Raw genomic sequence first — 24,379 nt, 5'->3', positions numbered from 1 at the left:
GTGTAGTGAGGATGGGGCCTAAGTGCTCGAGAAGGCTGTTACTGCAGCCTAGGTGGTGCACTTGTAGATCTAGAGCTCGGTCTGCCAGGTTTGTAGCAGGGAAGTTCCAGAGCATGATCACTGAGTTGATCCCGAGTTGAGGCATGCACAGAACCTTCTGCATGTGCATTCCACTTATGACCTTGACAGTCCAGAAGCATGTGCTGTCTGCTGATTGCAGGAGTTGATTTTGCATCTCTTTTTCATTGTGCCTTGATTTTTTGCAGAGTTAGGACAGATAAAAGAAAGTGATAGTATTTTTACAAAGTGAGGAAGTTCATGGGAGAAAGATGAGCCGGGGGGTGGGGACATGCTGGGGAAAGAAGAGGGGAGCACACACTGCAGAAAAATTTCAGTGTGCAAATTATCTCTCTCCACACACACATGGGCATTTAGAATTTAAATCTCAAAGAAGGCGAGGCAACTAATCTTCCCATCCAGTTTACACCAGAAAAAATCCTGCAATTAATTTGTACCCCCCACCCAGATCAAATCAGTTGTGCTTTGATTCATTTACCCCCCAATTTGTTTCCCAACTCTAAAACCTCTGAAGCCTGCACCAATTGCCTTTCGACACCTTCCCATTAATTAATCCCCCCCAAATCATGTCTAGATGAAGTCATCTGAAATTAATGCAGTCTCGCAAATTAATACTCCACCCCCTAAACCCAGATCAACCTCCCAATTCAGTTGTCATCTCCCTCCTCAATGCATTACCTACCTGGAAACACTTGGGGAAAATATTGGGGGGGGCAGTCTTCCTGGACCTACCCCTAGCAACTGTGTTTAGGGCAGAGCAGAATGAGCAGTGGCAGGAACAAAAGGGTTCTCCCCCCCAGCTGCCCAATTTCCTCCCTCTTGCCCCCCCCTTTAAAGAGACATATTAAGGATTGCACTTCTCCCCTTCCTGCTCACCCCAACCTGCATAGTGTAGAATTTGGCAGGGGCTGTGAAGCCGCAGCTGGCACCTGATATTCTCCAGGGAATGATTAAATCTGGGTCAGGAATATAACATATATGTGTGTGTGTGTCCTCTCTCTCTCTTTCCCCTCCCTTACTTAAATTCCTTAGGGGACCTGATGGAATTTGTCCTATCATTTGAGCTTCCTGCAGGTAGAACTCACCTGCTGGTGTTGAGTGAGGGGACTCTGGCTGTTTTTCCCAGGTGGAAGGGCCTGGCCAGCAGTCCTTTGCAACTGACAAAAGCTTGCCCCTTGTTTCTTTTGAGCGTTCCTGTTTCTTAAGCAGAAAGGGAAACGGGATCAGCTGGGCAAGGGCTGATCACAAAGGATCTGGACAGGGCAGTGGAAACATGTCGATGTTCCCCTTGGGACATGTCTGGATTGTGCTCCTGGCTCAAGGTCTGGATGATGACAGGAATGGAGCTGGTGAAGGAATTTTCTCTCCTCCCTCCCTCCTCCCCACTCCCAGTTCAGATTTCCCGGGTTGGATTCACATGGTTCCTCATGGTTAATGCTGCAATTAAAAAAAATAATCACCCCCCCCCAAGCACTTCTGCTGCTCCCACCCTTTTTGCTTTTGCAAAAGTGTATTCCAAAAGAGGGTGGGTTGGTTTTTTACACACACACACACACACACACACACACACACAGACACAGGCTTCATTTAATTCTCACTCGCTTCCCCCCCGCCACCCCCCCCCTCACTGCAGAAAGCAAACTCTTCTCCCCCTCTTCAATTTGAGGCAATTTATTGGGAGTTGGGTATGAATTACAAGGCACAGTGCTAACGAGCACCTGCTTGTATGTAATTGACTTGACTGCTAATTGCTGGGATAATCATACTTTGTGCATAATGGTTTTCACAGAGAAGGTTTGTGGTGCCGTGCACCAGGCGGTAGCTTGCTTGGCTCAGGCGCGGGTTGCAGTGGGGGGGGGGCGGCACAGACCTGGCTAGTTCTTCCATTTTCGAAGCCTGCAAAAAACAAAAAAACAAAAAACACCCCCCATCTCAACCATTTCACCAGTCTTGGCAAATGTGTTGCCTGTCAGATGTTTTGCACTGCAACTCCTCTCCCTCCCTACCCCAAAACTGAGTGATTCGGCAAACTCCAGATTCTTTTGGGTTCGACCCATAACATACCAGGTAGCACCATTTTGGGTTCAGCTCTTGATCCATGAGAGGTTCTGCCCTCTGGTTCATCAGATTAGCACAAGAATCCAGGAGGAGCTTTAGAGGTGGATCAGGCCAATGGGGGCCCCATCTAATTCAGCAAACTGTTCTCACAGTGGCAAACCAGGTGTCTCTTCCGGGAAACTCACAAGTAGGATTCAAATGCAACAGCCACTCTCCCCACTTGTACTTCTCAACAACTGGGTATTCAGAGGCTGAGACTGGAGGAAGTACACAGCCATGATGAGTAATAAGCTTTGATAGCCTCCTCCTCCGTGAATTTGTCTAATCTCCTTTCAAAGCCATCTATGCTGGCGGCCATCGCTACCTCCTGTGAAAGTGAGTTCCATAGTTTAACTTACACGCTGTATGAAAGACTGCTTTTGTCTTGAATTTTCCAACATTCAACTTCATTGGACATCTGTGAATTCTAATGTTATAAGAGAGGGAGAAAAACTTTTCTCTATCCACTTTCTCCACTAAATGTATAAACTTACAGTCCGAAGTTCCTGCCTGCTTTCTTGGTTGAATTCATATCCAACAACAGCAACATTTGTACCCCGCCCAGCTGACTGGGTTGCCCCAGCCACTCTGAGTGGCTTTCAACAAACTATAAAAACACAACCAACCATTAAAAGCTTCCCTCTACAGGGCTCCTCTTCAGATGTCTTCTAAAAGTCGTATAAACATCTCCTTGACATCTGAGGGAGGGCGTACCACAAGGTGGGTGCCACTACCAAGAAGGCCCTTTCATCCAAGGAGTTCCAGGGTGGTATACATGGTTCTCCCCTCCCCATTTAATCCCCACAACAACCCTGGGAGGTAGGTTAGGCTGAGAGTGAGTCATTCAGTGAGCTTTACGGCTGAGTGGGAATTTAAGCCCTTGTCTTTCAGGTCCTAGTCTAACACCCTTAACCTCTGCACCACACTCGCTGCCCCAGTGGCCTCTTATTAGCCTCCTTCCCAACCTAAAATCAAACTAGCAAATCCCTGTCCTTCAAGAATCTGAGCCTGAGAGACAGGGTTGCAGTTTTGTGCTTGACTGCTTGCTCCTGTTCCTTCAAAGATTGAGTTGAGGTGGTGAAGACTCACTGATCTGTTCATGACAGAGCAATATGGTCATTGCTAACATTCGTTGCTAACACACATTGCTGTGTGCTTTAAAATTCTGCAGAGGGGTGCTACATTCCGTGTGATGTATTTATTAATGACATGCTTTGTAAGCTTTCCCTCCAGTGATCTCAAGGTGGCATACCAGGTTCTACCCTCCACCCCCTTAATCCTCACGACAACCCTGTGAGGTAGGTTAGGCAGTGACTGGCATAAAGACACCGAGTGATCTTCATTATTTACTTATTTACTTATTGCCCGCCCTTCACCCTAAGGTCATGGCTGAACATGGGTCTCCACAGTCCTAGTCAACATCATTCTGTCCACTATGCCACATCTACACTGCAGTGAATTTTGAGGTTCCTGTATTCTGCAGATTCCCTGATTCTTGCATTAATTCTTGTTGGGTCTAACGGGCAAATTCTTGTTGGGTCTAATGGGCAAAATAGTTTATGAAGGGCAATGAGAAAGATTTGTGCACCTTACATAGTTTTCTGCTTGCATTGCTCAGTTACTTGGTGGTCATATCTTCTGGCTCATTGAAAGTCTTAGAGTGTAATGAAGTGGCTCTTAGCTTGTGATTTGAAGGAGTCCCCACCCCTTCAAAAACGCGGTGCTGCCAAATCTCTGTGTTATTACTATTATTTATTGCATTTATAACCTACCTGTTCTACAAAGGAGTCCCAAGATGGCGTGTGTGGTTGTCCCCTTTCTCATTTAATCCCCACAACAACCCTTTGAGGGAGGTTAGGCTGAAAGGCAATGACTGGCCCATGGTGAGTGTCATGGCTGAGTGGGGATTTGGTCTCTCCCAGGTCCTAATCTGATGCTCTAACCACACCACCATGCTAGTTCTGTGTAGTGTGCAGAGAGGAAAGGGAATGAAGGAGGCTGAGAAAGAGAAAACACACACACACACACAGTGGTACCTCTAGTTACGAACTTAATTCGTTTGGAGGTCCGTTCTTAACCTGAAACTGTTCTTAAGTAGAGGCGTGCTTACACTAATGGGGCCTCTTGCTGCCGGCACACAATTTCCGTTCTCATCCTGGGGCAAAGTTCTCAACTCGAGGTAACTCTTCCAGGTTAGTAGGGTTTGTAACCTGAAGCATTTGTAACCTGAGGCGTTTGTAATTCAAGGTACCACTGTATATATGAGAGAGAAGAATTGCTCCATGGTAATGGTTACCATGGTGACCTCTCTATCTATATCCATGCATCCCAGCTGCCTACATCTTTATTTCTCTGTTTTGCCCCTTACGTCTTTCAGCAATTTAGGGTGAGAGAGAAAGAAAGAGAGTTTGCTAGCTGAGGTGAGGAGAGGCATTCTCCCCTGGCAGGGGTACCAGAGACTAATTGCTGGAGAGAGGCCTGCCTCCCCTCACGTAAAGCCATTTGCAGCTCCAGATAGCATTAAACAATTTGTTGTTGATTATGTTGTTATTTACCTGCCCTTCACCCTTAGGCTAGGTTGCAACAATTGAAACACAATGTTAAAAACAGTTTAAAGCAACTTGAAACCACAGATAGGAAATCCAGATCTCAGAGGTCAATCCTCCGCCTGCCCAGTCATCTGTAAATTTGGCTTTCTCATTGTTCATCCTTCTTTCCAGGTTGTTTTAGGGCAACTGAAAGGCACCAGTCCCAGTACTGATCTTTGGGGGCCTCTACTGTTTACATACCCACAGTGTGAGAATTGTCCATATTTCACTGGGTGACCCAGGATCTAGTGTCCTGCAACTAGGAGGGCATGGATTAAGGATGCTCCTGAGCTGTTTGGGCTTCCAAAGGCCGCAGTGTTTCTGAGGACATCTTCGTCCGGCCTTTCTCCTTTGAATTGCTGTGCCAATGCTTGGCATCATCAATGCCACAAAGGTGTTCATGTGGTTAAAAAAGCAAACAAACAATTAAAAGCTTCTAGTCCTTAAGACAGTAAAGGCAGGCGCCAAGGTGTGGGCAGCAACACCATGCTGGTAAAATTTCAGAAGACGGCTGGGCCAGGGAAGGAAGCAGGGTTAGGAAGTGGGAAATCAGCATAGGATTGTGGGGGGAGAAGCAAAAAACCATGTTTTCTGTTTTCTGACTTTGCTTTAAAATGTATGTAGACTTGCAATAGTCTAGTTGTTGTTGTTGTTGTTGTTGTTGTTGTTGTTGTTGTTGTTAACAGTAAATAAATGATTTCTTCCCATCAAAAATTCATTCTTGCTAGTAGGGGTGTGTTGGACCCTTTTAGAGGGTACCATTTTCCTGCTCCAGCTTCCACACTTCCTTATGTTCCTCCCCACCTTCCAAAAAGCTGCCAGTTTGTGTTGTGTTGAGCGATCAATCCTGGGAAGTTGCAGAATTGTTTCATTGCAGTGCAAAGGTCCCAGTGAGCCAGTGGTTTCTCGCCAGCAAATATAAGGAAGGCTCACAGCTGCAGTGTAGAAATTATAGGCTTTGAACTCCCTGGTCAACTTCTCTTCCCTACCCCACCCCCAACACATTGATTGAGTTGTTACGGGGTGTGATCAGAGAGAAATGAAAGGCAGAGAAGTTTGCAGAGATAATTACGTACTTCTTCGCAGTGGTAAATCACCCAGTAGTTTTTGATGACACATACTGTCCTGGCATCAGTAAGCCAGTTAACACATACAGTATGCTAAAAATCCTTTGTCCCAGTTTGATCCACAAGTGATAGCATTGGAATTCTTTGGCATGCTTTTCATAAAAGAAAGCACTTCTTCACAAAGCACAGAATTAAACTATAGAACTCAATCCCACAAGAGGCAGTGATGGCCACCAACTTGTACGGCTTTAAAAGAGGATTGGACAAATTCATGGGGGGCAAGGCTATCAAAGGCTACTAACCATGATGGCTATGCTCTGCCTCCATGGTCAGAGGCAGCAATGCTTCTGAATATCAGTTTCTGGAAGCCACAGGAGAGGAAAGAACTCTTGACTTGGGTCCTGTGTGCGGGTTCTCCGCATGCATCTGAGTGGCCACTGTGAGAACAGGATGCTGGAGCAGATGGGCCCTTGGCCGATCCAACACGTTCTTAAGTTCTTACATTTTAAAAACTTGTTTCCCTCTGGTTTACAACCCTGTCCCCCAACCACGTAGACGTGTACCTGAATCCAGGATAATACCTCCTACACCTGATGAAGTGAACTGTAGTCTTTAAAGTGCCACAAGAGTCTTTGCTAGTTTTCATGCAAAGTGACATGTAAACACTAGATGCCCCTCCGGAAATCCTTTGAAGTACTTTAGGCTTAGGGGCTCCATGCTTAACCGGTGGATTTTAGGGCCAAGTAGGATTTGAACTCTGATTTCCATTGCAATAACCACCATACCACATTGAGCCCACATTCACAGCATACATTTAAAGCAGCATCCTACCACTTTAAACAGTCATGGCTTCCCCCCAAGGAATTATGGGAGCCATACTCTGCTGAGGACGGGTCTTGCCGTGCCGGCGACACGGGGACCCTCAGAAACCGCAGGCGCGGAAGCCTGCGGACTTGGTGACTCGGTGGGCACCTTAAGCGCCCTCCCCGACCCACGAAGAGCCTTTTTAAAGGCTGCGGAGAGGGTACGGAGAGTGGCGTGGTGCTGAGAGTAGACCGCTACCTCAGTAGAGTGAAGCCGCAAGCCATGGCCGGAGAGCGCTGACTTTCTTCCCAAATTTGGACTGGATAACAAAGGACCCGTGAGTAGTGGAATTTGGACTTTAAAAATTTTATCCTGTGAATTCGGCACGATCGGGGGATGTGTTAAAGGGAAGTCCGCACCCCCTCTACTTATAGACGTTTCAAAGCAAGGAACGGAGAATTAAGGCGGAATGAATACTGTTTTGAGGATTTAAAAGTTTCTCACAAATTTGATAGAACAAGATTTTTGTGCTGGAGAGAAAGGGAATTTGGAACTTTGTGTGTATCCCCCCCAAAAAGCCCGGGAGTGTCCTATTTGGGTCCCGGAGGAAGAAGTGAAAGTAGTTTGACAGCTGTCAAAGAAGCTGTCAAACGGGCGGACAAAGTAAAGAATTTTGCTATTTAATAACTCTTGGAATTAAAGTTGATACATTTGGACTGAGGCGATTGGAAACAAAGTATTGATAATAACAAAGTAACAGATTATTGGAAAAGGACTACTAAATAACTGAAAGCCCCCTAGGGGGAATTAGTGACATTACAATGGCTGCAGAGGGAAAATTACTGGCGGAGATAGAAAAAATGTTTTTTCTCGTGGGAATCCTGCAGGAGCAGAGTATGGCTCTGAGTAAAGTTTTTATGACCTTGAATCCTGAAACAAACAACTCTGCTGAATGCACAAAGGAGATGTACGATAAAAATTCTGCAGCTGAGCAGGAAGAGATGCCTTTGGAATTGACAGAGAAAAAAGAAGGAGTTCAGACACTACAAGTGGAAAATATCAACCAGAAATCTGCAGCGTCAGAGTATGAGCAAGAAGACCTCTGGATTACAGACCTGCGAAAGATGAGAAAGAAGAAGAGAGAAGCCCCTGGAGTACTTGGAATATTAAAACTAGAAAGAACAAAGCAATATGATTGGGACTTTTCTCTTGAGTATGGAAAACTAGATGGTCTTTCGCAGCAAACACTCTTCAACATTCTGAATGAAAGAAAATATGATCTGACTCTGACTGAACTCCTTCGGGGTCTTAGGACCATCAAAGAGGACTACCAATATAGCTGGCAGAGAGGGACTGACAGAGAATCAGACGCCTCGGACGTGAGGAATCCGGGCTAGAAATATTTTTTGTTTGTTTTCTGGACATTTGTCTAGGAAGGGACAGAAACCGGGGCAGGGGGGGGAGAGAATAGAATTATAAAATGTTATGTTTTGTTTTACTTGGTCAATGTGACCTATAATTAATATAATAAAGGGAAAATTTGTGAAGGGGAAGTTAGATCGACCTTAAAAAAAAAAAGAAATTAATGATTATAAGAGAATTGGATAGTTGAATACAGATAAACAAAAGATTTTAATTTTCAAAAGCAATGTGAATATCTTTAAGAGGTTAGGTAAGAACTTGCTGAATTAACTTTGGAATTGGGATGTAAGAGGAGGGGGTGGGGGGAAGTCAATGAAAGTGGGTAAAGAAACTTAGGGTATGTAATTGTATTTGTGTGTTTGTTTGTCTTTGTCTTTGTGTGTGTGTCTGTTGTTATAAAATGTAAAAACCCAATAAAAATTATTTTAAAAAAAAAAAGGAATTATGGGAGCCATAATTAAGGGGGCTGATCAGGAGACACTCTCCTCTCTCTCAGAACTACAATTCCCAGATTTCCTTGGGAAGAGGGATGGATTGTTAACCACTCTGTGAGAGGTCTCCTAACAACTCTCAGTGCCTTTAGCAAACTACAGCTCCCAGAATTCTTTGGGGGAAGGCATGGCTGTTTAAAGTAGTACCGTAATGCTTTAAATGTATGCTGTGAATGTGGAGTCAAGCAACTGATGCTTTTCCCCTTCTTTATTTTTCTTTAAAAGAGCTGCTTTTCTCGAAGTTGCAAAAGGGGAAAATGATTCAGTTGTTTGTTATGTCTCTTTTGTCCCTGGGTCTTCCAGGTGTACAATGAGTGCTTCCTGTTTATGGCCTTGACACTTTCAGGACTTGTTCTAAGACAAAGTGTTGTGTGGAAACTTTTCCGTAAGGTGTTCCCTGGGGGTGGGGAAGGGGGAGGGCTCCAGAAAAATGTGTTCCAGAACTGAGCTGTTGGGTTCTTCTGAGTTCAGTTGCTTTTAGGGCAGAACAGATTGGTGCCATTTTGCTGGCTTAAATGGTGCTGTTCTCCATTTTTATATACATTTTAATACTTATTCATGTTGTCCATTTTCACCCATTGTTGTACATTTTTATGAATGTGAAATACAATTTTTGAACTACTCCTGTCATGGTCAAATGGGGGTTGAAGTGGCTTTCAAATTCTACAGGTTCCTGAAGTGTTGCTGACCTTGTCTGTTGCAGCTAAATTATGCCATAATATATTTGTTATTCTTTAAAATACTACTGGTAATGTCATGGGAACACAAGGTACTGTATATGAGGCTTTATGGAGGGAATAATATCATTTCTAGGGAAGACCTGACTTCCAAGCAGCTGTTCCAACATTACATTCCTCATAAAGCATATCCAGATGTTTAACACTTATCCCTGTAGGTAGAAAGGCAGCATCTCAGGTTGCAGGGTTCTGATACACTCTTCTGTCTGTCACTTGCAGACCTTTGAACCCCCACCTTTCATTTAAAATCAGGCTCCACTGAACCCTGAAGTGTGTCTATGATGTATGCAGATTAATCACCCCACCCCATTTTCTCATTGTAAATCTGTCCTGCAAGCTACTTCTGAATGTACCACATAACAAGAGAAAAAAGCAATAGTGTTAATTCTTTTTCTCCCCCTCTTTTTTTTTGTAGGCTTCTTTTATTAAACCTCATCACAAATTCCCAACGCATCTGGATTTGCACAGACAAGTGGAATACCATGAACTGAAAAAGCGGCAACAAACCTTTTTTTGTGCTTAGTTTTTTATTTTGTGATTTTCTACTTTTTTTGTTTTTTCAAAACGATTTTTTGGATGACAGCACTTTGAAAAACAAGGTGTTTTCCTTTTTTTAATTTTTGGAAATTAAAAAATTAAGCCGCCCCATACCGTGAGGATCTCCGGAGAAGATGGGGAGAAAAAAGATCCAGATCCAGAGGATTACGGACGAGAGGAACCGGCAGGTCAGTTTGCATTAAATGGATAGAAATTGTACATCATCATTTTTCTGTCTTTATGGTGGTATGGGTGGTGGGGAGAATTTGCAATTTCTGCAGAGTCCCAAAGGGGACGTCACTTTTCCCTTGCTTTGTGCTTTGACTTTGCTGACTCTGAAATTGAACCTGTGCTTTTCAGTAGCACAGACTCTTGTGAGTGGTGCATCAATTAAGTGGTTTGGAGCTGCTTGGGAGCCTAGCTGGGTTTCCAGGTCTCTTTCCTGAGACTGGGGTGGAACAGAGGAAGGTGCCTTATGTTGAGTTGGGCCGGTGGCCCATCTAGCTCAGTATTGTCTACACTGATTGGGAGCAGCTCTTCAGGGTCTTTCTGGCTGGAGGCAGGGTCTTTCTCAAGCCTCCTTGAAGGCGCCATTGGATTGAACCTGGGGCCTCATGCCAAGCAGATGCTCTGGATCTGAGCAGCTGTGATGGTGGATGAAGCATAGGAACTACAGTGTGGTCTTACAGGCCAGGGAGCAAAGGCTGGAAGTTATGTGCCCATCTGGGGAGCAGTTCACACCACAGTTTGTTGTCACTCCTGCACAGCAAAGCAAGTTGGTGCTTTCCATAGATTTCAGTATTCAAAATTGTCTTTGGAAAGATGTGGGGCGGCCTCAAATCAGGGGTCTTGTGCGTTCTGGGATGGAACTTCCTGCCAGAAACCACTGAGGTCGCATTCACACTACACATTTTCAGCACCCTGATTCCGCTTTAAACCATCATGGCTTTCCCCAAAGAATACTGGGAGCTGTAGTTTGCTAAGGGCGCTGGGAGTTTTTAGAAGACCGCCCTGTTCCCCTCCCAGAGCTTCAATTCCCAGAGTGGTTTAACAGTCAATCCCTCTTCACAGGGAATTCTGGGAATTGTGGCTCTGTGAGGGGGGAAAGGTGTCTCCTAACAACTCTCAGCACCCTTAACAAACTACAGCTCCCAGGTTACTTGGGGGGAAGACATGACGGTTTAAAGTGGTATCATAGTGCTTTACGTGTATATTGCCAATGTGGCCACTATCTCCCCCGAAAAACACTCATCAGTACGTTGCCAGGTCTAGCTTGAAGCCTCAAAGCTTTATTTTTCCTTGTCAAGGTCACTGGGGAAGGACAGACATCTCAGAGTCATGGCCCAGAATCAAAGGTTTGTGGTGGTAGGCATGCTTGGCTTGAGGGATTTTGCTATCTATGCCCTCTCTGTCAAGTGCTGAAATAAACCATCCAGGCTCTTTCAGCCGCTTCTTCATAACCTGCACTTCTAAAATATCAGGAATGAATCCAGTGGCCAGCAATATGGCCACCACAAGATGCAGGGGCGGCCAGCAACTAAGATGGCTTTAAAGGGGGTTGGACAGATTCATGGAGGATAAGGCCATCAGTGGCCACTAGCCTTGGTGGCTTGTGTTGTTTATCTATTTGTTTCATTTACAAATTACTTCCCTTAAAACATGTCATAGTGTTTTAGACCCCCTCCCCCATTCTTCTGATGGTAAATTGTTTTAACTGGTTTTAATATCCTGCTTGTGTAGTGTGGTGTCGGACTAAGACCTGGCAGGGACCAGGGTTCGAATCCCCACTTGTTGACCATGACACGCACTGGGGGTGACCTTGGGCCAGTCAATGCCACTCAGCCTAACCTTCCTCACAGGCTTGTTGTGGGGATTAAATAAGCGAGAGCTACTTTGTGCTCTTTAGAGAAAAAGGTAGGATAAAAATGCAGTTAATAACAATAAGAAAAGTAGTAGTGGTGGTGGTGGTGGTGGTTGTAGTAGTAACCTGCCTTGGGGCCTTCTGCTGAAGACTGGGTAAAATATCTAATGCATAAAAACACTGGTAACAGAAACCATTTCAAGTCCAATGCAGATACAGACTGGGATAAAAACAACCTTCATTTAAAAGGCTTGTTGAAAAAAGTGGGGAAAGAAAGGTCTACAACAGGCACTGGAAAGACAATACAGGCTGCTCCTGTAATGACATGGTGTGCCTCTCAACCCCCGTTGCTAGGATACGTGAGTCATGTTCTGCTTTCATGTCCTGCTTTCTGGCTTCCCAGTGGAGCATCTGGTTGGCCCCAGTGAGAACAAGATGCTGGACTAGATGGTCTCCCATCTCCTCACAGAGCTAAAATCCCCAAAGTTCTTTAGGAAGAGGGATTGATTGTTAAAAGACTCTAGGAATTGTAGCCCTTAACAAATTGCACTTCCCAGGATTCTTTGGGGGAAGCCATGACTATTTAAACTGGCACCATAGGATTTTAAATATATGGTGTGAATGTGCCCCCCCTGCCTAGGATGGAATCCTTGCCTACTTAAACCTTACAATTTCCTTACCTTGGAGGTCCACCTTCCAGAATCAGAGCTCAGTTGATTATATATTTATTTAAGGTGGCTTTTGAGTGGCAATACAATTGCCCTAATTGGGTTTTTGTGCTTCTTAGCTCACCCTCTGTCTTTGGGGTGCCACAGGCTATAAACCAGGAGGTACAATAACATAAATGCTGTGTCTTTATGAACATGACATTTAGGCAATTTCTAATCTGCTTCCCACTGGCCGGGGTGACTTGGCCTCCTTCAACTCCCTTGTTTGTTAACTCTGCACCATAAGGACTTGTAACTTGCATACTTAAAGCAAGGATAAAAGCGACTACCCCAAAGCAAGCAGATTTGGGGTTTTCAGGGGTGATCTGGAAATCCTGAAGGCTTTTTAAAAAACCCAATTTCTTCTTAGCACCAAAACTCCGCACCCTGCCTTGACAGTGTCCTGCATCATGCTTGTTGAAGTGGGGTAGAGGACTGTTAACAACAACAACAACAACAACAACAACAACAACAACAACAACATGGAACAAGGTACCTGCTGTTCCATTGCTAGCAGAGGGATTGTTCTGGCAGGCAGCAAATTTGCTGCGGCAAATACTTTCCTACCCTTCAGGGAACCACCCTCAAGGTTGTGAGGTCTTAAAATTAACCCATCGTGACAGATGGCCTAGTTCGATTTCCAGCTCCCCAGCAGGTCTGTTCTCTTGGCAACGGGCCCCTTGATGCAGACTGAGGTTGTTTCAATAAACACCTGAGAGCGAGCTGTGAATCCCATTTCAAGAAATTAAAACACCAGCCCTCCTTCCCCTGACTCCACTGTTGACAAAGCCCAAGGGCAGGAGTGAGTGGTTAGAGAGAAGGCCACATTCACATGTACAAAGGCAAGCCCTAGTGTTAAGGACTTCTGTCAAGCTGCTTTGGGAGGGTGTTAATGAATTGTTTGTTGTTGTTCTTTATCTAGAGAGGCCTCTTCCTCACAGTTTCAACCTCCACCCCACAAGGCACTTGTGCAAGGTTAGGCACCACTTAGGCCTCATTCATATCAAACATTTAAAGCTCTATGATTTCACTTCAAACACTCATGGGTTCCCTCAAACTATTCTGGGAGCTGTAGTTTCTTAGCGGTGCTGAGAGCTGTTAGAAGGTCCCTGTTCCCCTCACAGAGCTACAATTCCCAGAGTCCCTCTTCTCAGCTCTCTGGGAATTGTAGCTCTGTGTGACAGATATGAAATACAATTAAAACACTGCTCTGACAGCAACATTCTTTATGAAAATGCAAAGTCAGTTAAAGGCTGACATTAAGTTACACGTGGCTAATTTAACAGCTTTGGAACACAGTTTCCAAGGGTTCTTCACCACACATTAGAAGCCTTTTAGTGGTGTAGACATTCACGCCTGTAAGGGGAGAAAATTCCACTCATGGGGCACTACCACAGAGAAGGCCCTGCTCCAGGTTCCCTGGAGCATCAGTTACTTGGGCTGGAAGCAGCCCCCACCTCTTGATTTTAAGCCCCAACCTGGCTGATGTGGAAAGAGGTGCTCTGACAAATATCAAGGCCACAAGTTATTGAGGGATTTATAATTAATGTTAGCACTTTGATGCGGGCCTGGTAACATATAGGCAGCAACAATAGATTCCATAGAATATGTGTCACATAATAAAATAAATTCTTATGACTCCATTCTGCACTAACTGCAGAATGGAAGAAGGAACTGAGCTGAAGGAATTGGAAACTCTGCCGCAAACTTGGCACTCTTCCAATTCCAGATTTTCATTTCAGAAATTCTCCTAGTTTCACCAAAACTCAGAGCTGAGCAAGCCTACTGAAGAAGCAAGGGAAGGAGCCTAATAAATCTCCTGGGTGGAAGCCTTGCCTCCTGTGTTGGTGTCTGTCTTTTTGTTGATTGTGTTCATCCCTCGTAATAATAATTAGGGGTGTTACTTGATAAATCAACGTAGCGTGATTTTTAAAATCTTTAAAAAGGTGCTCCCAAACTAATCAGATAGACATTTTCCAAATTAAATTGTTTATTACTTTTACATGGACAAATCCACGAAGGGTGCCCATCTTGAACGAGGCATTGTCTTCCTGCCCTCCGTTGCCCCCTCTCTCACATACAGGAGGGAAACTGTCTTGCCTGCTGCAGCAAGTGCATGTACCATCAAAGTAAAGCCTTTTTAAAATAAAAAATAATAAATGGAGCTTTCTTCATTTGCATCATGGAAGCATTTCGTCATTTGCAAATTTATTATTGAATAAATTAATTAAAACGCACATGATTCTTCCATTAAGATTTCTTTCAGTTGAGTGGCAGCCCTAATAATGATCCCATGTGGCATTCATGCAGCACTTGAGAGAGTTCAAGGCATTTTGCATGATCTAGTTCTCAGTAAACTACCCTGGGCAATGGTGTTAGGGACAAATGTAAGGTTCTGCACTTAGGAAGAAACAGATACACAAATATAGGATGGGGGACACCTGGCTTACGAGCAGTACATGTGAAAAGGATCTAGGGGTCTTGGTGGACAGCAAGCTTAACATAAGTAAACGTGTGATGCAGCAGCAAAAAGAGCTAATGCTATTCTAGGCTGCATCAACAGAAGTCTAGTCTCCTGGTAAAGGGAACTAATAGTACCACTCTATTCTGCCTTAGTCAGACCACACTTGGAATACCGTGTCCAATTCTGGGCACCACAATTTAAGAAGGATGCTGACAAACTGGAACAGAGGAGGGCAACCAAGATGATCAGGGGTCTGGAAACTAAGCCTTATGAGCAGCGCTTGAAGGAGCCGGGTATGTTTAGGTTGGAAAAGAGGAGACTGAGAAAAGATATGATAGCCATCTTCAAATATCTAAAGGGCTGTCATCACATGGAAGAGGAAGCATGCTTGTTTTCTCCTGCTCTGGAGGGTAGAACTCGAAACAATGGCTTCAAGTTGCAAGACAGGAGATTCTGACTAAACATTTTGGAAAACTTTCTGACAGTAAGAGCTGTTCAGCAGTGGAACAGACTCCCCTGAGAGGTGGTGGACTATCCTTCCTTGGAGGTTTTTAAACAAGAGGTTGGATGACCATCTGCCATGGATGCTTTAGCTGAGATTCCTGCATTGCTAGATGACCTTTGGAGTCCCTTCCAACTCTAAGATTCTATGATTCTATTATTCCTGTCTGCAATATGAGTATGAGGCTAAGGGGAAGAGGGGGCTTCCCTAGTTAGTTCCTGGCAGGGGCAAGAATGGAACTGCAGGCTTCCAGATTCCCTGCCTTAGTCCTTCATCCTATTATAGCTGTCTTCTTGGTGCGGAGTTTTGGTTTTTATACACACCCCTTTCAGTGCACTTAATTCCAAACAGGACATTATGCTGCCCATAACAAGCAATGGCAGGCAAATTTGTTTGGAGTGGTTTTCCTCTTCCCTTTGGAACAACGGGTCTTTTGAGTTTTACTTCTTAAAAGTTGGGGGAGCCATTTTGCCTGTAACAGTAACGTCTCACTCTGAATATGACTGACTTGTTTGAAGGATACTATGGCTTGAAAACAGAGAGACTGCATGCACTGTTATTACCCAAGAAAATATTTTAATAAAAGCATATTTAAAAACAAAACAAAAAATGGTGGGGGTGATTGAGGAGGAGAAGAAATTGTGAAAGCACCCCAGTTCAAAGTATTTTGTTTGGTTTGGTTTTTGTAAGGCTAGCAGGAAACTTCCTATTAGCAATTATTATTAAGAAAGCTGCTGGAACTTTTTATTGGAGTGGTCATGCTTTGCAACAGAGGGAAGGCCAGCGCTAGGTGCCAAGGACAAGCTGGATGTATGTCTTTCCATGGTTATTTGAAGCAGTAAAAGTGAATGGAAAATACTTTCCAGTTCTTTGGGGGCTTTGATTGAGTCCAGGTTCCACAATCCCGTCAGGAAGGAGGGGAGGCATCCTGTGTCAGAGTGCAGGGCCAAATCGATTGCCTGTTTCTCATCTCTTTCCATTGAGCTGCTGTTTGTGTAGCTAAGCTTTGCGGGAGAGAGCTGTTGAAGGAAGATCTGTTAGAGAGGCTTCTTCAGGTTAGCAGGTTAAAGTACCTGGCTTATTATTTATTTTGTTACATTTGTCTGCAGCTCTTCTTCAGTCACAGAACCCAAAGTGGTGTGCATGTGGTCCCCAAGCAGTCACCCATTCAGGCACTGGCCAGATACATACCTGCTTAATTTCAGCAAGGTGCTGGACTCGCATACCTGTTGGCCTGCTTTTACTGCAGTGTCTTTAGAGCCAGAAATGTTCCCATGGGAGACATTGCATGTGGCTGGTTGTCAGTGAGTACTAAAAGCATTCTAAAGGTTTCTGGAAAACCTCATAAGGGTAAAGGGACCCCTGACCATTAGGTCCAGTCATGGACGACTCTGGGGTTGCAGCGCTCATCTCGCTTTATTAGCCAAGGGAGCCGGCGTACAGCTTCCGGGTCATGTGGCCAGCATAACTAAGCCACTTCTGGCGAACCAGAGCAGTGCACGGAAACGCCGTTTACCTTCCCGCCGGAGCGGTACCTATTTATCTACTTGCACTTTGATGTGCTTTCGAACTGCTAGGTTGGCAGGAGCAGGGACTGAGCAATGGGAGCTCATCCTGTCGCGGGAATTCGAATTGCTGACCTTCTGATCGACAAGTCCTAGGCTCTGTGGTTTAACCCACAGCGCCACCCGCATCCCTGGAAAACCTCATAACAGCCAGCTATTGCCACCTTGCAGTGTGTTTACACTCACACAAACCATCAGAATCTGAGGTTGGGCAGGTGTATTTCTGTGCCTTCAGTGTATGTGCCTTCACTGTACTCAGTTATTCCGCTGTAGCCCATTTTGCACAGATGTAGGACAATGGTGAAAAACCAGCACAAACTCCACAAAGCGCCCTGAAAGCATGCAGATTTTTTTTCTAGTGTACTTTACCAGTGGCACAAAATGAAACATGCAGTGGGAAGGCTGTGTGTTTTATCAAGTGCTAGTCCTACTCAGAACAGGCCCATTGAAAATAATGGACAGGGCTAACTTAGGTCTACTCTGAGTTTAACTTTATTGGATCCAACCCTGTGCCTTAGATCTCCTATATGTGAGTTACCCTGGGCCTGGGGTCATGATTCATCTGCCACATCTGTCAAGAGATTAAACTTCTAGAGACTTGGGGATGGCAGGGGGACAAGTTAAGGCAGAAGGACAGAGGCTCCTGGAGTCTGTGTTTTCTAAAAGCATCCACATCATCTCCACAAATCAAGATATAAGACAGTGGTGCTTATCTGCAAGAGATCCCAGAAACTCAGGGCTGTCCCTGATCAAGAGGGGTCATTGAAGATGATGTCCTATTCCAGTGCTGGATTTGCCCTTCTTGCAGGGGACAGGGTTTTTCACTGGGCTGGGAGAGTTGGCAGAAGCCAAAGGCAAGGATGCCGAGCCTGTAATAGTCCCTAATGACATTACAGGGATTTGCAGAGGGGATTTGCCATTGCAGATCAGTCCACTGGTCCTCAGGGCCTGGCCGACCGGCTGGAGAAGCGGCTGGTACCTTGATGTGTTGGGAGGGAGACAGAAATCCTCCTTCAGTTATGCCAGCCTGGACGGTCCAGTAATTCCTTCCACAGTCCTTGGTGTACACGGCTTACACCCTGGAGAAGGAGATTTGATTACCCTCTTCGTCTTAAAAGGTTAATGCCTCCAGATGAGGGTGAGGAGGCCTGACTAAATCCTATCTTAGCCCCAAACTGAGTGAAAGCCTTTTATCATTGTTCTGCCTTGCCCTCCCCTCTTCCTTTCCCTCCCACTCCTTAAGAGTTGGCTGCATTGCTGCAGATGTGAGGTTAGTGCAGCCTTGACCAACCTGGTGGCTTCCAGATGTTTTGACAGGCTGTTTTGGACTCCAATCACCAGCTAGCACAGCCCTTTTCAACCACAGATCCCGTCAGCCCTAGTCAAGACAGCCCCAGCCATTGCTTCTGCATATCTATCGACCCCCAACTTCACCACTACTGGAAAGACAGTAAAGAAATAAGTTGCTGGTTGGGGAAGTCTGTTCAGCAGCAAAATAATATCTGAATGTGATGTATGCATAGATAGGATGGACCTCCATTTGCACTATTCCGGCTGTTAAGAACATACTTTTTATTTAATTTATGGTGTTTATCTTTCTCCTTTTTCTACAAGGAGCTGAATGTGGTATACATGGTACCCCCTATTTAAACCCCACAACAAACCTGTGAGGCACATTAGACTGTGGCTGACCTAAATTTACACCTAGAGAGCTTCCTGACTGAGTGGGGAATTGAATCCTGGTCTCTCCCAGGTCCTAGCGTGACACGCCAACCACTACACCACCACTTGTTCTCTGCAGCTTAGCAAGACCCTGGTTGCCCCATCTGACCAAGGTGGCTTCATTGAGTTCAGCATCCTGTTTTCCTGCAGTGGCCAACCAAGCCATTGTATTATTTTTGGGGGAAGGGCCACGGCTCAGTGGTGGAGCATCCTCTCTGCATGGAGAAACTCACAGGTTCAAACCCTGGAATGCCCAAGTAGGGCTGAGAAAAGACTCTGTCTGAAATGTTGGGAAATGCTGCCAGTCCGCATGCAGAATACTAAGTTTGATTGACCCAATGGTCTGACTTGAATTAAGACAGCATCCTAGGTTCCTAGCTGTTATCTGGAGACATGCTGCCTCTAAAAGTGGAAGGTCTGCTTAGGGGTGGTGTTGGCATGGTAATGAGATCCCCTAAACTGGTGGCTAGGGGAGTTCAGTATCTGTTCTAAGGCTGCACTCTCAGAAGAATAGATCAGGATTTCATGACATCTGTGGCAAATGATGAGTCTATTTCAGGCCCTGCCTGGTACCAGGACTTGTGCTGGATCTGTGTGTGTTCGTTCTGGATGGAAAGCTGGTGACCTAGGTAGACACTTTGCTACCTGGTGAGGTTTAGGCTTACTGAAGTTCTTAATCTATTCTGGGGTAGGTGAGGAAGGTGTCTGTCTTTGGATGTGATGGTTCTAGGAAACACTCTAGAGAAGTCCGATCTGGCCACAGTGATGTCTCAAATGAGATCAGGCATCCTTTTCCAATCTTGTACCCTCCTTGTGTTGTTGGACTACAACTCCCACCATTCTTGATCACTGGCCCTTCTTGACACCCAGTTGTGAAAGGTTGTATTACTACAATGTGCTCTCTGTAAAAGGTAAAGGACCCCTGGACCATTAAGTTCAATCAAAGGTGACTATGGGGTGCGGTACTCATCTTGGCGTTTGTCCACGGACAGCTTTTCTGCGTCATGTGGCCAGCATGACTAAACTGCTACTGGCTCACAGAGGATCGTGACGAGTGCCAGAGCGCACGGAAACACTGTTTACCTTCCCACCGTAGCAGTACCTATTTTTCTACTTGCCCCAGTATGCCTTCAAACTGCTAGGTAGGCAGAAGCTGGGACAGAGCAACAGGAGCTCACCACCGTTATGCGGATTTGAACCACCAACCTAATGATTAATAAGCAGAAGAGGCTCAGTGGTTTAGACCACAGTACCACCCGTGTTTTACCTGCTTTCTGTAGGGCTTCCCCTGAAAAGTGTCTGGAAACTTTGGCTGGTCCAGAATGCAGCAGCTAGAAGTGTTCTGGGGCCAGCAATGCTTTAGAATACCAGAATTCTGGAAACGGCAGGTCCTGCTGGACTAGATGGGCCATTGGCCCTATGCTCTTAGGTGAATGTGCAGTAAATAGCTGGTGCCACCTAACCTCCTTAGCGAACATATTTGGATGAATGCTCAATAAACATGTTGTCTAGAAGTGACCAGGGCTTAATTCCTTCTTGCAATAAATTTCATAATGAAAGACAGGTAGAAAGGGCTCTCTGGGTTAGGAGTTCCACACAGCCAACTGGAGACCCCCTCTTCTTTCTCCAATCTTCAAGAGGGAGTACGCGGTTGCTTGTGGTCTGAACAGGTGAAGGGGTTGTGTGCCAGCTGCCTTTTGACAGCTGAAGAAATGAAACTGGAGGAAGCCTGTGGTTTAATGGGGGAAGGGATAGATGAACCCTAGGAGGGGCGGTGGGGGCTGCAGAATAGAAAAGAACCATAATTACCTCTGTGCCAAGAAACCTCGCAAACAATGGCAGCATACGGAGTTTGGAAGCCTGACAAGCTCGGTGTTTCCATAGCATCCTGGCAGTGAAGAGGCTGAGTTGTGAATCAGGAGGTCCCTACTTCAAATCTTGCCTCTGCCAGGAACTCGCATGGAGGGTGGCTTTGTTAAGCTGTTCTCCCTCAGCGCTCCCCTGCCCACAATATGGGAGACTGACACTCCCCTACTTCATGGAGTTGTTGTGAGGATTTCAGAAATTCATCACTGAATTTTCTATTGCTTTTGACAAGGTGGCCAGCAATCTTGCTTCAAGGGGGCCGGGGGGAAGTAGCCAGTAGTTTTCACATTCCTTTGGAGGAGTCAATGTGCCTCTGCTGTGCTGAGTTAACATAACATTTATTTTTTTTATTAAAATATTTATATACCACTGTATCATAAAAATATATCACAGCAGTTTACAAAAATATAAAAATATAAAACCAAACGAATAGCAACATAAAAAGTTAAAAAAACAAGTTAAAGGCCAAAAGAAATTTAAAAGGCCATTGTGGGGGATGTACTCTTAAGCACCTGCATAGGCTCGGAGGAATAGAAAACCTTTCAGCAGGCCTTTAAAAGTTGGCATTTAAAAGTTTGTTATTTTGGGGAAATTAATAAAATATTATAAAATAAAAAATTAAAGTTGGTTCCGTGAATCTCTATCGGTTTAGTGTTCCACAGCACTGGGCCAGTGACATTAAAGGCTCATTGTTGTCAAATGAGCCCCACCAGCACAGGAAGAGCCTGTTGGATCAGGCCAATGTCTCTTCTAGTTCTCACAGTGGCTGATCAGGTGTCTGTGGGAAACCCGCAAGCAGGACCTGAGCACAAGAGCCATCTCTCCTCCTGTGGTTTCCAGCAAATGGAAGCATTATTGCCTCTGACCGAGGAGGCAGAGCATAGCAATCATGGCTAGTAGCCATTGATATTCTCTTCCATAAGTTTGTCCAATCCTTTCTCAAAGCCATCCAAGTCTGTGACTATCACTGCTTCCTGTGGGAGCAAGTTCCATAATTTACATGAAGAAATACATTCCTTTATTTGTCCTGAATCCTGAGTTGCAGGGAGGGGAGGGGAGAAGTCCTCTTATCCATTCCCTTCTGTTCTTGCAGTGATGGAGAGTTTTGAGATATTCCTGGTTGGGATGGTTTTTTCAGGGTTTATCTGTGCAAATGTGTGCACATGAACCCTGCAGAAGAAGGTGGGAATGAACTGAAAGAAAAGAAGGTTGTGTTGAAAAGCTCCTAAGTGGTGCTCAGGGCAAATATGAGGAAGGGAGAACAAAATTGATTTTTTTAAAAAATTAAATTTATTCAAATAAACAGCACAGTACCATGTGTGTATGAAATATTGATACAAATACTGTATGAAATATTGATAGAAATACATAGATGTATAAATTGCATGAATAAATACACAATCATTAAATATTGATAGAAATGAAAAGCTGTTGGGTTGTATCCAGCTCAGACAGACTTAGAGGTGACCTATTGAAATCAATGGACTTGAGTTATTCATGATTGACTTAAGTCCATTTGACGTCAACAGACCTGCTCTGAACACTCCCCATTATTTACAACAAGGATAAACTTCTCTACTGAGCAGTATCTAAATTATTTCTAAAATATCAAAGGGTTTTGTGGCACCTTTAAAAAAAGGCTAGAAAATTTTACTGTGGCCAAAGCCAGCCTTCACCAACTTGGCACCCTCTAGATATTTTGGACTACAACTCCCATGATCTGGGGCTGGAAGGGACTTATAGTCCAAAATATCTGGAGGGCACCAGGTTGGCTAAGGCTGGCATAAGATGTTGTAGATTAGAGTGGACTAGTGCCTTAATAAAATCTTACATATGGCGCAAGATCCTTTGCAGCAACAAACCAAACAGTACGCTGCCTCTTTAGAATGTATAGAAGTCTGGGTGTAGTCTTCAGAACAACAATAAATGGAAGTCAGTCATTCTTAACCTTTTTGTTTGTTTTTGTCTTCAGTCTCTCAGCTGTATAAATGCTGTTTCCCCCCATCTTAGCCAACTACTCTCAGTTTAAGTAGGGCTGGAGAGAGACCCGTCTACTTCTGAGTAGTTTTAACAGGCAATCTCTCATCACAGGGAACTCTGGGCATTGTGGCTGTGAGACGGGAATAAGGGGTCCCAGCTCCTTTGACAAACTACAACTCCCAGGATTCTTTGGGGGAAGTCACGACTGTTTAAAATGGTATGATACTGCTTTAAATGTGTAGTGCAGATGGGGCCTAACTCAGCAGCTGCTTTGTACGAAAGGGTTGGCTGGGCCCCCATGAGTGAATGAGAACACTACCATTTTGCCTTAAGGAGAATGCTGCCAAGGTATGTGCAGATCTACAGATAGCAACTTGGATTGATCATGGAGAGAAACCAGAACACAGGGCCTATTGGAGCCTATGGAGAAGATAGCAGATTTTGCATGCAGATAAGACACTGAGCAATAGAGGGTCGCCATCTCTCGTTTTTAAAATATTTCTCTCATGCTGGTCTAAGTACTTCTCCAAAAGGAGATGTGAGTTTTCTTTTTTTAGCAAAAAGTCTTCAGAGTAATGCAGAGTACATCCAGCTCCTCTCTGTTGGAAGGGGTGGGGACAAACTGATGGAGAGAGTGCCTCTGAGCATGTATAAAGTGCTCCTTCTACAGGGCTGACCTTACCATTAGGCAGTGAGGTGCTTTTTTGTGAGGAGGGGGTTGAATAATTTTTATTTCATTTTATATCGTATATAAAACAGAGAGCAGTTACAACAGCAGGTGGAAATTAAAAGATGAAAAACAAAACTATAAAATAGTCACATAGAATACGCACACGGGTTAAAAATAACAAAGTCCTAGTAAAGAATATCAGCGTTATCTGATCATCAAGTATAGTTCCAGATTTGCCAGGCTTGTGACGAGGGTTGCATTGAAAATGATGCTTCCATTGTATATATGACAGTGAGGCCATGAAAGGGCAGCAAATTGTTGTTTATGTAATTTATTGCATTTTTACTCCTGGAGAGAGGCACTTGTGGGATTTTCTGCCCCAAGTGCCGAGATGTATTGGCCAGCCTTGAGTATTACGCACCTTGACTTGGCAGGGGCGGGGAGATGGTACACAGGGGATGTTTGGTTGGGGGCACCAAATGTCTTGCTCTAGTCCTGCCCCTGTCTGAAGGAGCAGCAACTATTTGCCAAGATAAATGAATAGTACTTCCATGTGCTGAACAAGTATATCCTGAATATCAGGCGTGGAGGTAAGCAGAGAAACGGCATTCAGAGGTGCTGCCTGGACTAGATACAACCTCATGAAGGTCTGAACAGATTTTAGGCGAGGGAGCTCTCTCTCCATGGCACTTTGCTACCTTTAAGTGGAATATCCAGATTTAGGACCAGTGTACCTCAAGATGTCAGGGACAAACACAAGTGATTCTCACTTCCCTGTCCTCCTGGAAGTACCTGTGTGAAGGGGGTTGCTAGAAAAGATGGACCTGACCCAACATAACAGAGGCCTTGTACAGAGACAGGCCATTGGTCCATCTAGCTCAGTATTGTTTACACTGACTGACAGTGTCTCTCCAGGGTTTCAGACATAGAGTCTTTCTTGAACCTGGGACCTGGTGCATGCAGAGCACATGCTCTAATACAGTAGTACCTCAGGTTAAGAACTTAATTCATTCCGGAGGTCCGTTCTTAACCTGAAACTGTTCTTAACCCGAAGCACCACTTTAGCTAATGGGGCCTCCTGCTGCTGCCGTGCCACCAGAGCACAATTTCTGTACTCATCCTGAAGCAAAGTTCTTAACCCGAGGTAGTATTTCTGGGTTAGTGGAGTCTGTAACCTGAAGCATTTGTAACCTGAAGCGTATGTAACCCGAGGTACCACTG

At 44.8% G+C, this 24,379-nt stretch overlaps 1 protein-coding gene and 1 long non-coding RNA gene across 7 annotated transcripts in view; one reads left to right on the top strand and one right to left on the bottom strand.

The window, feature by feature from the left end:
• The window catches only part of MEF2D (myocyte enhancer factor 2D), a 137,136-nt gene that overhangs the window by 65,516 nt on the left and 47,241 nt on the right, over positions 1-24,379 (top strand). For all 6 annotated transcript variants that reach the window (XM_081841944.1, XM_081841945.1, XM_081841947.1 and 3 more), the window contains one exon: positions 9,700-10,009. In XM_081841944.1, the coding sequence (XP_081698070.1) occupies positions 9,956-10,009 (54 nt within the window). In that variant the 5' untranslated portion in view covers positions 9,700-9,955. The remainder of the gene's footprint in view (positions 1-9,699; positions 10,010-24,379) is intronic.
• LOC309331057 lies at positions 15,208-18,765 on the bottom strand. Its single transcript, XR_014151712.1, has 2 exons — positions 17,900-18,765; positions 15,208-16,374 (listed from the first exon to the last, which is right to left on the bottom strand). It is a non-coding gene; the product is annotated as an uncharacterized lncRNA (long non-coding RNA).

Source organism: Podarcis erhardii, assembly GCF_964252035.2.
Source record: "Podarcis erhardii genome assembly, chromosome: 15".
Lineage (NCBI taxonomy): Eukaryota > Metazoa > Chordata > Lepidosauria > Squamata > Lacertidae > Podarcis > Podarcis erhardii.
Note: the sequence above shows the minus strand (reverse complement) of the source record. Positions and strands in the feature narration are given on the sequence as shown.